Source organism: Empidonax traillii, unplaced genomic scaffold (genome assembly GCF_003031625.1).
Source record: "Empidonax traillii isolate 1590-97213 ecotype Southwest subspecies unplaced genomic scaffold, ASM303162v1 scaffold275:size1536655, whole genome shotgun sequence".
Lineage (NCBI taxonomy): Eukaryota > Metazoa > Chordata > Aves > Passeriformes > Tyrannidae > Empidonax > Empidonax traillii.
The window spans coordinates 1,353,401-1,370,434 of NW_020955468.1; the positions used below are offsets into that span (position 1 = coordinate 1,353,401).

Below are 17,034 nucleotides of genomic sequence, written 5' to 3' on the forward strand. Positions count from 1 at the left end.
GTGGGGTCCCCTCTTCACTTGCCCATTGACATGGTCAGGTATTGGCCCCACACAGCAGCACCTCTGCATGAAAATACTCTGCTTCTGGAGTCAAGCTTCACATTCCCATCTTCAGGGGATTTCGTGAGACAGGTTTCCTTGCAGCTTGTTGTCATCCAGTTGGTGGCCCTGTCACCTTTCTAGCAGAAGGGGTCCTTCATCAATACCTCTCCTCCAAAATTTCCAGAGCACATGAGTGCTCTGTTCAATTCCAGGACCACAACCACCAGCAGCTCTACAGTCCTTTTCATCACACCATTCTCTATTGCAGGAACCTCTTGCATCGTTTCCTCAAGGCAGCCTCTCATAACATCCTACTGCACTCTATGGATGTCCGTGGGAGTGAAGACCCCCTTGCCCACATGCGGAAATCACAGGTTGCCAGAGAAGCTGGGGAGTCCCAGCACCTCCCACCGTCGCTGCTGGGAATAGTTTTAGGTTCATCTTTGTCATTCACCTCTACAGAAAATATTGTTACCTCTTAGTCTCTTTTCATACCTTTCACATGCACCTGGTAACTAACAACTATTTTATTAACTTCACCTTTTGGTTATTGAATGCCATCATTGCAAATTCAATCACTTTTTTTTCCCCAAGGAAAAAAGTTTATTTTAGGCTTACAGTTCTAGTAACCCTTTCTAAAACCAATGTACTTTAAAGAGGAATGAATATTGTGGCCACGACCTTTTAGCAGCCTGTGGTTTAAATCATGTCCAGCAGAGAAACACTGAGGGTGATTGATTCTGGTGTTCACTGATGTTATGCATTGCAGTGCTGTGGATAACCAATAACCTGATCATAACTGTGTGTAAACAGAATAAAACTGGTACTGTGGAAAGCCTTTAATAATTGCCTATAGCTCCTTTAAATTCCTTAATGTTCAATTAATCATCTCCTGTCTCTGTTCTGCAGCTTCACTCCGTTTGAGTACTAGTTATCTCAAACACCTGACTAATATTTCATGGATGGAGATGAAACAAGGAGCAACAGCAGAGACCTGGACGATTTTTAACTACATTCCTTAAGTTTATCATGGTGGTGTTTCAGGTCACTGAATAGACTTGGCATCTTTTCCCGAAGTGTCTGGGTGCATGTGTACACTTTTTTATGTACTGAACATTCGGTTAGGAAAACAAACAAACCAAAAAAAAAAAAAAAAAAAACCAAACAAACAAACAAAAACAAAACCAAACTTGGTTTAGGTCACTCTGGTTCACACAGCAAATTTACAGGAATTATGACCACCTATTTACTGTAGGCTTTGGTGACAACAAGTCTGTTCCCCATATTAAAGGAATGTCTTTAAAATAATTTTAAGAAGTTAGAAAATGCCAGAAACTGCCTGCTTATTCATCTTGGTGTTTATGTATGACCAAGGGTGGATGGATGAACAGGTTGATCAGTAGGTAGAATGTTTCTGGGAGTCAGTCCTTGTTTGCATAGTCACTCGGTATTTTCTCTATGGAATGCTCAGTAGATAGGTCACCAAGGACTACGAGCTTGTGTATGATACAGGTTAGACCTGCTCTAAAAACTGCAGTTGTACCTCATGTCTTCAAACACAGCATGCGTCCAACTTAAAATGTCTTAATTCACACAGTGCTAGGCAGACTGCTACTGTTCAGGAACTGTTTCCAGACAGTAATCTAAATAAGATCAAATAGGATTTCACAGCAACTTTGATATTAAAGGATTTGCAGTGGAAAAGCTCTAAAAAACTTCACAGTATTTTAGTAAAGCAGGCTGAGAAAGAATGTTAAAGGGAAAGTAAGTTTTTAATTTCTAGTCTGAAACTGCAAAGCCGGGTGGAAGAACTGACTTGTAGTAGTCTCATTCCTTGGGTAAAAGCACAGGATACAGCAGTTTTGTTGGCTCTCAGCTGTGACCCTGTATCCAAGGCAACTGTTTCTGAATGTTAGGTGGTGAGGAGCTTTAGAATAAATGAGAGGTAGTTGTGAAATATACGGGTATGATTCTCAGGGGAAGTAATAATGAAATGCCAACAGGTGGAAAAGGGTTGAAGGAAGCACCAGAACCCAAACATGGAATTCAGAATAGGATGTTTTGTTCCTTGATACATCATACATATTGGTCAATAAAGACCAACTAAGACTGGAAAGCTATGAAGTAAAGCTAGTGTGGAACAGACATGAAACAAAATTGGTTACTCTTTGTTTCTCTGTGTTCTGTAACCCCCATCTCTTAGGGACCACTCCTGTAAGAGCTTAGTCTTTGTGTTGCAAGAACTTCTTCTCTGGAAGCAGAATTCTGGTTATAGTTGTTCTTGTTATTGTTTATTTCTGAGGAATCATTTGTTTAAAAAGTTGTATTCAGCCATTTTAATTTCTTTTATTCCTCTAAATATAACTACATTATATTTATGTGGAGGTGTAGATGTGATGCTGCTCTAATGATCTGGGCTGTTTCACTCTAGTATTTAAAATTACTGTTTCGGTGTGCTGATTTGCTGTGTGAGCAAAGTCCCATAGCAGGACACCTACATAAGAAGAACTGGAGTGGCTGAGAGAGACAGGGACACCATTATGCCATGGTAAAGGCTGGAAGACTTTTTTTTTGTAGTTCTTGAGGTGACTAAAACTTTATTCCATCTCTGGATAAATACATCTTTACTGGAAAATTGTCAACCCTTTTAATCTCAAACTATGGTAAGACAAAGAATTGGCCTGAGAGAAGAGCTCATAGGTACTAAAACTGCTATTCCTTTTTGTTTTCTGGCATCTACTATCTCTTTTACCCATAAGAAAATGGGTAAAAGAGAGCAAGAACAACAGGAAGCATGTCACAAGTTTGCCCAGCTGTACTACCTCTTGAATCCATCACCAACTTAAGTAATTTAAAACTCCAGAAGAGCAGAATTGTAACCACAAAACCTGTTAAACAGGTCAGGATGAGGGTCTCATTTATTGCCAGCACTTACTCATGAGAGGCTGCTGAGGAGAGTTTTTATCAACTCATCTCTACTAAGTCTGTTTGGGCAGGAGAAGTATCAAACACATGACATTAATGCTGCCATAGAGCTTGTATTTAAACTGGAGGGTCAGAGTGAGGCAGAATTAGCATGAGGGAGGTTGAAATACTTCATCTGAGCCTCACAAAGTCAACCCCAAGGTGCCTGTGTAATATGTCTTAGGGCCATGAAAAATGTAAAGCACTGTTGCGCTTTTTTCCTTGTGCTGTCTCAGAGGCACAGGCATTTCTGGATTAATTTGTTTCATCCAGGCATTATTGATGTACCTTAGCCTTGAGCAGGGGCTGAGCTCAGAGATGATGTACAGAACAGACCAAGACTAACCCCTCGTGGTCCAGGTGATGCCAAAGGGACAAACATGGCTGGCAAAAGAAGACCCTGTGTGGAGAGTATGTGAGTGCACTTTCCTCAGCCAACTGTTGACCTGAAGTTACTGAGGGCCATGTTTTAGTGGGGGCTTGGCAGTGCTGGGCTAACAGCTGGACTCAATGATCTTAAAGGTCTTTTCCAACCTAAATAATTCGATGATTCCATGTTTTCCTGGTCTCACCTTTTCCCTATTTTATGTGTTTCTTAGCACTCCCGTTGCTGTGATGGGTCCTTTCACCTTGCATATCTACATGCTAAATTTTGGTGACATTATGCTTCAGAAAATCTTGATGAAACAACATAAAAAGTGTAAAACTTCAACGCCTCCCATGAATGATCACCAAAAATACCAAAAAGCTTCAGCGCATTTACAAGTTGATCCAAACTGTCACTACCTCTTTTTTTTTTTCCTAATTAATAAATATGTCTAGCAATATGTGAGACAATAAACCCATTTATTTTGATGGTGATGTTCACATGCTTGCTGTGAAGCACATGTTTAAATGCTTTGCTGACAAGGCACAGGCGAACAGATGCCTTTTCCATAACAAGCTGGCTGTGTATCTCTAGCTGGCAACCACAACAGGCTCCCTGGATTCTTCTGAGGGCCAAGCACTAGTGGATATTCATCATTAAATGAGAAGGCCCCTGCTAGCAGCCAGCCCGATCCAGAGAACAGGTCTGCCCCCACAGAGCAGGAGGAACTAGGAAGAGCTTCCCAATGACCCATGTTAAGCCTGGGACCCCAAGGCAGGCTTCTTGAGGTCTGCTCAAAGGTGGTCTTTTTTGAGTCTATGAAATGGAGATACAGTGGGACCAGAAAACAAAATATAATCACCTCTTTAGTAATATATTCTGGTAATATTGTGCAACTTTTTCACTGACTTTAACAGAAAATACTCTTTATACTGTGAAGGTGCTCATCACAGAGTCATAGAATGGTTTAGGTTGGAAGGGACTTGAAAGATGGTCTATTCACAACACCCCTGCTGTGGGCAGAGACATCTTCCACTAGACCAAGTAACTCAAATTATGCAGTATAGTCTGAATTGCTGGCACACAGCAGTTTCCAAGTATGCCAAATCTCTTGTGAAAGTAGGGCCACCTTTTTCACCATCTACCTCCATGTTATTGAAAAGGTATGTCCGAGTTTACTTGTAATGATCATTTACATTTTTTTATCAACCAGCGCGAAATTCTCTACCGGTGAAGTAGGAAGGGAACGCAGATAAACTACCCAGAAAGATACAGCCATTGCAAAAATAGAACAGTAGATTTCAAGTAGCATCCCAATTCATTATATGTAGGAAATATTTTCCTGTTGCTGTTTGAAGGTGCATCATGGATTTAATGATTTCATTATGCTCTATAATTACTTCATTGCCCTCTATGCTAGAAGTAGCTCCTTTTTCTTTACCAACTTTTATTTGTGTGGTCTGATGTTGGTATTTACCTCCTTGAATATTTTACTTGCTCAGTATTTTTGTGGAACAGTAATTTCAGCATGTAGATTTTTCATAAACCATTAGTTCAGATTACATGTGGTTATTTATTCATGGGACATGAGCAGTCACCTCGATCCTGTCAGTGTGCTTTTTGACTGAACCACCAAGTGTTCTTACAAAGAACAGTAGTAGAACAAGGGTAATACCTGCAGAATTGAGTTTCAGAAGCATCTTCCTGAGCTATTATGTGAAATATACGTAAATCATTTCCATAATACAACTGCTATCAGCAAATAACATGGAGTAAACCTATTGTGTTTATTTGCATGCAAATTTGAGATAATTTCTGCTGATATTTAACCATCTGTAGCTACAAGGTATTACTGCTTATTTATAAAATTATGCGTATGAGTAATTTCATAATAATAAGTAATATTACAGTAAGTAATTCTTATAAAGCAGAGGTGAATTAATATTATTGCTGCATCTTCCCCAAGTGTGTATACTCTGATTTTTCTGTTTAACTGTGCAGCAGTGTTTTTACCTGCTGTAATTATCAGTCTGTGAGTTCCTAATGCTCCCAGTCTGCCAGGCAGCTCTGCAGTGTGATGGCTTTTCCTTCCCTCTGTGATGATACCAGGTGGGCTAGTTGCGGTTGGGATTTGGATAAGACTTTAAAAGGCTGTTATGATTAAAACAATATTCGATATATGGGAGATGAGTTATACAGCCTGAAAACTTCCGTCTTCTCAGTGGGAACGATATAATTGGACCTCTGTAACAGAAGTGTTACACTGGGTTACAACTTCTGAACAGAGAACTTAAACTTTCCATCAGGTGGTGCTGGGCTGGCACTTGTGAGAGCAATGTAGTGGTTTCTTCACCTCATCCCACCTTGAAGAGGTTTGGGTTCAGTGATCCTTCCACCTGTGTTTACAGAGTGGTGTTGCTCTGTTAATACACTGCTGTTCATATGGGCAAGGATTTTTTTTCTTGCTTTCAAGTTTTAGTCATCTCGCTGAGCTTTCTAGTGCCTTCTTCACTCTTTACAGAACTCAGTTTTATGTTGGCCTAAGCTGATTTAGAGATAGCACTCCTTTAGTCCAGTGAGATGACACCTTTGTTAAATTATATATATCCTGAGCTTACACGTGGAAACCTATGTCGTTAACATTACCCCTTTATCTCCACACCACAGGTTTTGGAATGACCACACCAGCAACTGCGGCTGGAAAGGTATTCCTCATCGTTTATGGCCTTTTTGGGTGTGCCGGGACTATCCTGTTCTTCAACCTCTTCTTGGAGCGCATTATCTCCCTCCTGGCATTTATCATGAAGGCATGCCATGAGAGACAGCTGCGAAGAAGTGGTCTCCTACCTCCCAACTTCCGAAGGGGGCCAGCTATGTCTGGGGTGGGCAGCCTCGTGGGCTGGAAGCCATCCGTTTACCATGTGCTGCTGATTCTGGGAATATTTGCTATTGCCCTTTCCTGCTGTGCCTCCGCGATGTACACGGCGGTGGAAGGATGGAACTACATCGATTCCTTGTACTATTGCTTTGTCACCTTCAGCACCATCGGCTTCGGAGATTTGGTAAGCAGCCAAAACGCTGCCTACCAAAATCAGGGATTATACAGATTTGGAAACTTTGTATTTATATTTATGGGGGTATGTTGCATATACTCTCTTTTTAATGTCATTTCAATTGTAATCAAGCAAGTTTTGAACTGGGTGTTGAAAAAATTCGAATGCAGATGTTGCCCAAAGTGCCATAAATCAAGTACCCGCCTCAGCCGTCGCAACGCCATCACCCCAGGAGCCCGCCTGCGTCGACACAACATCTCAGTGGACACTGATGGACAGTACGACAGTGACACCGAGGGGAGGAGGCTCTCTGGAGAGATGATCTCCATGAGGGAGCTCACGGCATCGAATAAAGTCTCCCTGGCCATTTTGCAAAAGCAGTTGTCCGAGACGGCCAACGGCTACCCGAGGAATGTTTGTATCAATACGAGACAAAACGGTTTCTCTGCAGGGGTGGGTGCTCTAGCCATCATGAACAACCGCTTGGCAGAAACAAGTGATTCTAGGTAGAGTTTTTGAAATTCCTTTTGTTTCTCTAATAAAAATAAAATGGTGTTTAGGCTGGAATTATCATTGTAAGCTACTGGAAAGTTTTAAATTCAGACACAGCCTTGGTATTCATTGGGCGTTCAGCATTTTAGTCTCTGGGGGTTTTGTAAGTTTTCTCTAATATGCATTGAGATATTTATCATCATGTTACAGTTTTCCCCTGAGGGGCTTTTGGAAGAGACTTGGATGTCTTTGATGCAGAATCTGATGCAGTTACAGAAGGATAGTGTGCATGGTTAGGATGGTGTCAAAACCAGTGTGTTCTTCTTCAGAACAGAGCCTAAACCCAAACTCTGTGTTAAAATGCATTAGGGGGGCAAGTTTGGCTCCGTATTCAAGCTTGGGCTTGGTAAGGTTTGACTAAACCAGTGTGTCATGATTTGTTGAAGTCTGGATCTGGCCCTGAGCTTTGTGCTTGATGCTCTTCATCGTAGCAGGCCTGTATGTAACACACATGTAGGTGACTGCGGCTACACCACCTTTAGGATGTTTGTGCTTCCCTTTAATAACCCTGACTGACTTCAATAGTAGAGGATTGAATGGGCTGGATTTCCCTCATACAAATGATGGTTTTTAGCCAGTCTTGTCTGAAAGACTACCTGCCACCTAACTCTTAAAAGTCAGGGGCTTATCAAGGACCGTATCAAAGTGTGCAAAACTATTCCTGCCTACTGAATAACTGAAAACAGGCAATTGTCATCTCCAGTCCTGACTTCATTTAATGCAAGAGAAGCCAGTATGCACCTCTGGTGTCAAATGTTTGCATCACCACTGAAATGCGTATTTCACTACTTTCACATTAAAATAAGTCACTAAAATGAACGCAGGCTCTCTGTTGTCCTAAATTTGCATCTTTTGCTTCTGCAATATTGTTGCAGAGATTCATGTAAATTATTTCCTTGCAGTTTTTTGAGGGCCCCAGCCCTGTACTTGTTTCCCACAAATCTGATCGTGTATACAGAAGAGCATTGCTTTGGAGTTCCCCCTGAAAGCTGGCTTTCCCCAAAATGTTGATATGAAGTCACAAATTGACCTTTGGCTGTTGTTACCATCTTAAGCCGTATTTAACCTGTACTAGCCCAAAACACTGAGGAACCAGAAGCAAACCTGCTGGTCTAGAGTGTCTAGTTTAGTGTAACAAATGGGTGCAGAGGAAGTACCGCAAATCTCTTTCGAAATATCTGCACAGCTCTGTGTCATTTCTCTAAATGCTCTCTACTACGCTGTGAAGTTAATAAAAAGGCTTCTACTGATTCCAGGCAAGAAACAAAACTTAAGCTTATAGTCTGAGCCACAGTGATCTGCTCTTGGAAACTTCTTGGGAAGTTGTAGGCAAGACCACGAGTAACTAGGTTGGTCACTGAATAAATTAAAGAAGCTGATGAAAATAAACTGGGAATGTTAGAAATTATTCAAAGTATTTCCATGAAGTTTCATATAGGTATTTTACTCTGTTTTTTTTACTTTGCTTTGCCTGGGTTTGGGGTAGCCATCATTTTTTACTTCCTTTAAATTTGTAGTAGTGCAAAACGTTTTGGAACTTTTAATTTGAGATTTTGCACACTTGAGCCTGACAGCTGAAGTATGGCGATGATTGTGTCTTTTTCCTGACGAGAAGGAATCAGAGCAGCAAATAAACCATCACACGTGGATCTGTATCACACTATAAATGTAGTCACAGCTTTTGTCAAGACGCATTTGGCCAGAAACTCACAGTGATGATTGTGTTCTGTTTCTGCCTGACACAGACTCACATTTAGGATTATGTGGTACAATAGAGTCAAGAGGCAGGAGCTTTCTTGATGGTAGAGAGACTTCCCAAGGTCCACGTGCCTTCCTGTGTGTGCACTCGTGCTCTTTGAAGAGGCAGGAAGAGTTCAAAGTGTTTGGTGATCCTAATTTGAACCCCAGTGAAGGATAAATTCAAGCAAGGTGTGTAGGGGCAGGTCATGGTCTGGAGAAGACTCAAAGACTGGCTGCAGAAGTGGAAAGACCCATTTCAGGGAGGTGCCTTTCAGAGATGTAGGGGACATCTTTGGAAACAGCAGAGGGGGGGAACCAAAAGAATGAAAATTTGTTATTTTCCCTTGGGATTACCTCCACGGGTAAATAACCTTAACTATGATGATTTATGTGTTTGTTAATTAAAAGTGTGAATGGGACCCTGCTCTGTTTTTGCAGCTAGATTCTCAGGGTTATATCTTGGTACGTTTGCCATCATGGGGGCTATTACTCATTAGAACGGGCCCCACTCTGTGAAGTGTTATATGAATCAAGGCAGATGGGCTCTATCCCAAAGGACTGAGGAGTTTGAATAGATAGGACCCCAAGCCACAGCAGAATTTGTTATTTTGCTCATAAAAACATGTGCAAATGCATTAACATTCTGCGAGCTCAAGAACTCTGTGGGAAAAAAATTTGCAAATTAAGGTGGGGGGGTTTTCAGTAAGTTGTTTTTAAAGGATAAAAATAACTATGATTAGGGTCCTGTTTAAATGTTTGTAAATTGCTGTCAAAGTACCTATTCCTGCCTGGGAAATACAGTGATGTAATATGAAACTGTACATACCTCCTCTGTACTTTTTCTGCATCTAGGCAAAGGCAGTCCATTGTAATGTGATTTAAATGTTTCCAAGTCTGTCTGGTACCATCGTTTACAGTGGTGCCTTTGCAGGACCCTTTGCAGTTCCTGCTGACCCCGGGGGAAGTTGGACCAGGTCCTAGAGCTGGGCTTCTCAAGGGATTTGAGCATCTGATTGCTGCTCTGTGCACTTAGGTCTAATGTTTATTTATTCCCAGGATCCTTGGTACACTCCATTCTGCTTCTCCTTAGCCTCAGAGGCATATAAAGTGCATGCCCAGTTGTTTACCAGTGCCCCTATTTCTTGCAGAGCACATACCCTGGAAGCTGCTACAACTCAACCACAGGGACACCCGCCAACCCCCCCCCCCCCCCCCCCCCCCCCCCCCCCCCCCCCAGTTTGTATCTAAGCCCAGTAAAAATCTCCAACCCCATCTGGCTCAGCAAAGCCAGTTTATGAGAGAGTCAGAGCACAGTTACTGAGCTGGGTCTCACTGGGGAACGTCTGACAAAGGGTATCCTTACAGTTCCCTCATATTTAGTAGCCAAAGTACTTTTCAAGGATGCATGAAAACCAAAGTCCAAGTCTCTACTCTTCAGCCTGCTAACACTGCCTGGGCACCCATCACCTGTGTGCATGAGTACCTGAGATAAGAGGACATAGGATATTCGAGATCATAGTCCCTTGTGCTCTTCCTGTAGCTTTTTCTTAATGACAGTTCCTCTTTAAACTTGCCAGACATGGGCACCTAACTCCTCTTTGATTGTGCATGGTCTTGGCTCTGAATTCCCTGGGGCAGTCTGCTCCTTTTGTGAATTAACCCCTTAACATGCACCAACTGCACCAAGTGCAATTCCTCCCGATATTTCATTTTCACAGACAAAGCAGATACCAGCAATACCTGGACACAGACTGAAGCACAAGAAATCAGAAGGAAACTGAAGGAACAGAGTGGGACAATGAAAGCACACTGCACTATATTGCACTTTCTTTTCAGGTAATTGGGAGTTGTATTACATTCTTGAAATTTATTTTTTTCCCAGGTTTTATTTTTGGATAGCCTTGAAAGAATGCAATTAACTTTTAGGATTTAAAAGTTCATCTTCTGTGATAGAACCCCCTTGCCCTGCCCTGCAGAGCAGCAGCAGTGACTCCTAGCTGGCATAGACCAAGACATCCCAGTTGCCTGCTGAGAAGTTGTACAGGCAGTGCAGACCTGAGCTCAGACCCCATGCCTCAGATTAATCTTTTCCTGAGCCCAGGGAAGAGCATTCAGGAGCAGCAGAAAGCTACAGGACTTGGGACTTCTCTGTGAGCCAGCCCCTAGTGAGAACAATGACGGCACATGAGTTGGTCAGACAAAGGAGATACTGAGTTCACCTGGCACATGTGCTAATACCTTGCAGATGAAAATTAAAATATAGGTGAACATTAATGAGGGAGAATGACCAATCAGCATCTTCTCTTTTCCCTTGAGCTCAGGGCAGAACAATTACAAGGAATAGTTTCTTGTGAAAGCTGTAGCATTTGGCGTCACTACTTTTGCTTCGTGGGGTTTGTCTTCCCTGTTTGTGTCTTGGACAAAGTTTGGAGTCACACTGAGATGTCATCTGATTCTCTTTGGTTTCTTCCCATCTGCAAAGCACAGTTCTCATTTTGTGCAAAAAAATTTAGATCATTTTTTATTTGCTTGCACTAAGGAAGGACGTCCTTCAGACCGTACAGATGTTCAGAGAAGTAATCTCAGTGACCTCAGACGCAGATGGAAGTTTCTGAAGGACAAGGCTGCAGTTTGCCTGTCTCGCTGCAGAAGAAGCATTGCACAATAAGTCCCATTACTGCTAGCAAGGCATGCAAATGTTCTTTAGGCAGTGGTTGGAGCCATGGAGCAGGAGGCACAACTGACAATGCAAAATGGGTATTTGTGCCTCTTTGATATGTACATGCTAATTGAGAACCCAATTGCCAGCTGTGATTGCAACCAGAATTACTGGTGGAAGACAGGAGAGGTGTAAGAATCACATCAAGGCTCTCTGTGACCGTGGTGTCCCAGCACTGCTTCAGCCCTGGCCCTGAGTCTTTTCTCTTCCCCAGCTTTCTGTGGGTAAAAATTTGGGTATATTATGACCATTTACCCATATTTCAGTCATGTCTTAGCTTGTTACTGAAAGAAAGACTTACAGCAGCAGTGGAGGTCGTATGTGGGCACTATATAAACCTGATTGCCTATGTGGGATGAATTTATAATTATATGAAAATTAGCTGTAGCAATGAGACCATTCTCACTTTTTAATATTTTTCCAGCCTTGAACTTGAAAAATATTCAGTGACAAATCATTGCAACGAATGTTCGGAGCTAATCTAAACAAAATCATACTTTGCTGATTGCTAGCAAATCTATAGGTATGGCTTCTGCTCTAATTGGATTACTAATGTGCCTTTCCAAACCAACACACATTTGCAATTCTATATTTAAATAATACAATAAATGCTATGTTACATAACAACTTCAATTAGGGCAAATTAATACTTGACTCACACAAAACAACTAATGAAGTGTGTGTTGTTCATTGTACAACCAATGTGCAATTTCTTTTTTGTGTGAATATGTGCATATCTGAGCTCAAAATCTGCTTTCATGAATGCTAGGAAAACAGAAACTACATTGTAGAAAATAAAGTATGGAGAATTCCACTGAGATTCCACAAAGGGTATGCATATTAGTACATACACAGTAAGTGGTACATTATGCATGATAAATATGTTGTATAGCAATGGCACTGAGGAAGGACTACTTCAGTTTACACAGCCACAGTCTGAATGCAGCTACCAATAAAGACAGGTGCTTTTTTTCTTTCTTGTTTTGTTTATTAAATAGGTAACATCCACCCTTTAATTAGAAGTCTTTAAAACATCAAAAGAAAATGCAATTGCCCTCAATTTTGCATAGCCAAAAAGAGGTCTAAAGTCAAATCCAAACTTTTAACTCTAAGGATCCAAAGTGGTGTCATTTTGCTCTGCAGCCTTCCTATAATCTTCAGTCCTTCCTTGAAAAAAAAAAAAAACAACCAGTAAATACAGATACATTTTATAGCAGAGTACCCAACAGTCTAGTGATTTAGCATGAGAAAAAAACCTACAAGCCAGTGTGCTGTTATCAAGGAATGAAAAGTGTGGGGAAAGGGAGAGGCTTATAAGTGTTCTCCAGCAAATCTGGCAGAAAACCAAAGACCTGCTTTGTTCTCCATACGTACGCGTGTTCTTCCCCATCACAAAATGATGTGGCACCTGTCAGAGCCCCAAGTAGCTCTTCTTGCATCGTGGGCTCAGGTACCTCGTCTGGAACATGAGAGAAGTTGTTTGTGAGACACAGGGAAGAGGGACAACGCGCTTACACTCACCATCTGCATGACGTTCAGGAGGTGGGCACTGGCAAGGGCTGATTTTAGGAAGATGATTGCCCACCCTATTACTGAGAAAGGAGCCATGCTGATCCTTTACAGTGATGATCAGTATTTTGGGTGTATTGGAGGTGTAGATTCCCATGTCTCCAGTCCTCCCAGTCCCAGGGCCTTATCGTACCCAGGTGTGTCCCAGACAGCTCCCAAGCCCAGACTCAGCATGGGGATGCAGGTAGGTTTAAAATTGTGTAACATCATCATCCCATGTGTTTTCAGGATTGGGCTCTCCAGCAGGTGGTGCTTTACCAAACAGTCTAAGAAATACGGAGGTGTTCCCGTATTCCTTTTGTACTTCGCAAGCTGTAACAGTACTTTTTAAAGCCAGTGAGTCACTGCAAAAGTAATGCTTTTATAACATACAATAAACAATGTGAAAAAATTACTGCTCTTTCTGACTCTGCAAATCAAACAGCCACATTTTCTCAATGAGTATAATTTCCTATTCCATGCAAGTAAACTTATGTCCAGAAAATTTTTGCTTGTAGTAACATCAACATGCTGCGCAGGCAGTGCAATAATTCAGTTCCAATTTTATTGTAAAACCTCAGTATCTGAAAGCACATGTGAAAATGGTTTGCGGATTGTTGGAGGTGGGGAGTGATTGTGTGTGTAAACACTGTTTATTTACAAAAATAAAAAGTGCTATTCTACATATACAAATTTTTAGCTCACTGAAATACTACCTTGTTGGATACTCTCTGCAAAAATACTAGTTCTGAAGTTCCAGCCAATTTCAAGTATTCAAGTCTCAAGATACATGCTCAAAAAAACATTCCTGTTTATTTTATTTCTTTTTAAAAGAGCACAGCTTGGTAGATATCTTTAACAGAGTTAGCATTACTGTTTCCTATTAACAGCCTCAGTAGTTTTACTTCTGCAGTTTATTTCACTGGTTTTGGTATTTGCTCACTTCTGCACTGAATTATAAACAGTGATCAGTTCTGTGCTGTTTTCTGGTTGGTATATCTTTCCTTTTTGCATGGATTGCAAATAGATGAAATACTAACACCGGCAAAAGATCCAGCAAATGTCCCCAGACGCACCAAAATTAGTCACTCTTTTGAATATTTTTCTTTTAAAAATTGTTTTGTAAAATCTAAATCCTGAGTATAAATTATGTGTCATGGTTGAAATTAGCAGAAAATATTTTTCCTACCAACAGAAATCCAGTGAAATATGCTAAAGATTAAGTTTTATGTAAAAAGACTTTCCTGTTTCATTTGCCCATCTTATCCAATTTTTTTCAAATTTTTAGAAGTATGTAAATCCCATTTGGAAAATGCCCTGTGCTGTACTATGAATAGAGCTTCTAAAGGGATTAAAACCGAGCCTGCCTGACTGCTGCAAACAGAATTGCATGTATAAACCTTCTAAACCTTAATATTTGTACCTGTTTGGCAGCTGCAAACTAAGGACATGCTGATGTCATTCCAATTCAGGCAAAGAAATGTAAATCATAGGGCTTCACTTGCTGCTAACTGCTTTTATCAAAAAGACCCATGAGTACACATCTGCAGCATCAAGGGTAATGAACAGACTCTGAATACTCAAAGATGTTCCTTTGGAGGTTGGTTTGGTGGCTGGGAGTTTGCACTGGGGTGGTTAAAGCAGCTTGGCTGGGTGGTGCTGGCAGTCCCCTTTGCTGTGCCTCAGAAGGCGTTTGCCATCACCCCAGTCTGCTGCTGCTGAGAAAAGTCCTTGTCTTCAGGCATTGCACTCGCCTGCCCCTGCCCCTGCCCTTGAATCAGGGACAGCAGCTGTGCTGTTTGAATCACCAACATACAAAAATACAGGGAAAGGCAAAAAGGGAAAAGGAAAAAAGAATACTGACGTTGTATTGAGCTTCTCTTGAGAAACACAGCAAAGTGCTGTGTGTAGCCTGTGCTAGACTGTTTCTGGCCACCTTTGAACCCTGGGTTGTTCCTGGAACTGGAGTGTTTGGGATGCAGGTGCAGTTATCAACTCATTTTACACTCCCCCTCTGCACTGGCAAAGCAGTAATCCTCCTGTGATCCTGCTTCCCTCATAAAATGGATAGATTTGTTAAGACTTTCACAGGATGACAGCATAAATAAATATTGCAAGATGAATCAATTACCAAGGCTGTTTAAGAGACCTTTATCAGTAATAAAAAAGGGAAAGTTGTCTTACCATCCTACAAGTATAGTGAAGCAGGAGAAGAAGTGGTGCTCTGAACGGAAAGTAAGGTGCTAAAAATACAATTGGGCCCCAAAGCTCAGGCATGCACAGCAAAATTACAATAGCATTATTTTCCAGTGCTCAATGCACCTGCACCTTGGGGGAAAGCCTTGGTTTCTACCAGCACCAGGGCAGGCAAGGCTTATATTTTCTTCATCTGTATGAAAGCAAAATGTATTTGAGGACATGCCTTGGGTCTGCATAGCACTCAGGGATGGAGTTGCCTCTATCCACAAGTTTAAACATGTCCATGGCCCAGAGATCATGAATAGTGGTCCAGTCCCCAGCAGAAAACGGATCGGCCTCGGGGTGTCTGTCGTTTTTGGAGAGGAGTTGAATGTCATGGCAACCCACAGCTGCCTCCTCTGGCCAAGCCTCCCCTGGGGTGGGATCCATCCCACTGCCAGCCCCTCTGGTTGTACTGCCAGGAGACCAGTGGAAATCATCAGCAATGTGCTCATATCCCTGCCTTCTTAATGGACTAAAAACATTGGAAAATAGATCATTTTCTGTTTTAATGTGTGTTGCCCATTATTCACAGCCTACACACAAGATGTCATGATTTTCAATTTTGCTGCACTGATCGCTCAGTCCATTTGATAGCTGACCTTCAAGTGGTCATGGCTTTTCCAAAAATAAGAAAACAACCCAAACAAAAAACCCAAACACCCATTACCAACATACCAGAAAAGCAAAATAATCCTAAATGAGGCAGTAAGGATCTCACATGCAAAAAGATGTGAGCAGAGCTGCCACTGTCCACAGCAGCCAGATGCTTCTCCAGCAGTGGGAGAAGCTTGGGTTCAGGAGAGCATCATCAGGGTGGGTGGGGTGCTGGACTCTGCCCTGCAAATCGCTGCAGCGCTTACTGAACAAGTTTCTGCTACTGTTTTTACAGTGTTAGGTTCATTTCTCATCACTGGTACTGAAATCACAGGATGGCAGTAAATCTTACACAAACTTTTTACTGTCACTGTTGTATATGGGTGTTAGCCAGGGACATTTTTAACAACCAAAAGGAATTTCATCCGAGCAAATGAAAAAGTGAAAAAAATGACACTTTGCCAGCCAGAAACAGTTGCAGCAGGTCCCAGGGCCCAGCATCACTCAACATTCTCCCAAAGAGTTGAACTATACAGAGATTACCTAAATAAGCCAAAAGAGGTGGTATGCTCTAAGAAGCAAGTGCTGCTGTTTCCTGAATCTGGAGTATCTTAGTTGAATTGCAGGTAATAAATAGCCTAATTAAACAGATGTAATGACCTCTAAATGCCTGCTAGGAGTCAAAAGGAGATGCATGTAGTTTTCCAGCACAGTTTCAATTGTGTTTATCAAGTCAAGCGGTAAAATGAAGAAGAGTAAGTTCCTGTAAATTGTTGATTAGAAAACATAGATTTTTACTCTCTTTCAGATGATGCTTCCTGGCAGAACATTAAACTGGAATAAATTTCAAGATTGAAATCTGTTTAAACAAGTGGCAATTTTTAAAATGCTTTAATTCTAGGTTGACAGGAACTTTGCCTCCAACACATACCATAATTGTGAGTGCTCTTGATGAATCAGATCCATTTTTTATTTCAGCTCAGGATTTTTCCACTAAAAGATCTTTGAATGAAGAGGACTAAAAGCCATATACAAAGCCAATTAGATACAGATCACATTTCTACTGGTACATTATATACAGTTCGCAAACAAAAATGGGTGTTTTGGGCTTGGGACCCCTTCATTCACAGAAGCATGGTTATGGACCTAGGAGACAGAGACAACTGATGTGCAGCCACAATGCAAAGCAGTGCAGAGGTGCTGGGGAAGGATTC

The 17,034-nt window shown here is 41.5% G+C and overlaps 1 protein-coding gene across 3 annotated transcripts in view; it reads left to right on the forward strand.

The window, feature by feature from the left end:
• The window catches only part of KCNK12 (potassium two pore domain channel subfamily K member 12), a 29,116-nt gene extending 12,473 nt beyond the window's left edge, over positions 1–16,643 (forward strand). The window contains exons 2-4 of one of the 3 annotated variants that reach the window (XR_003571877.1): positions 6,041–6,932; positions 10,437–10,554; positions 16,629–16,643. Coding sequence is in view for 2 of the 3 variants with exons in the window: in XM_027889896.1 (XP_027745697.1) it covers positions 6,041–6,932; positions 10,437–10,473 (929 nt within the window). In the remaining variant the exon portion in view is untranslated. Of the gene's footprint in view, positions 1–6,040; positions 9,540–10,436; positions 12,529–16,628 lie in introns of those variants that run through there. The other 2 variants (XM_027889896.1, XM_027889898.1) reach the window with 2 other exon arrangements.
• The last annotated feature ends 391 nt before the right edge of the window (positions 16,644–17,034 follow it).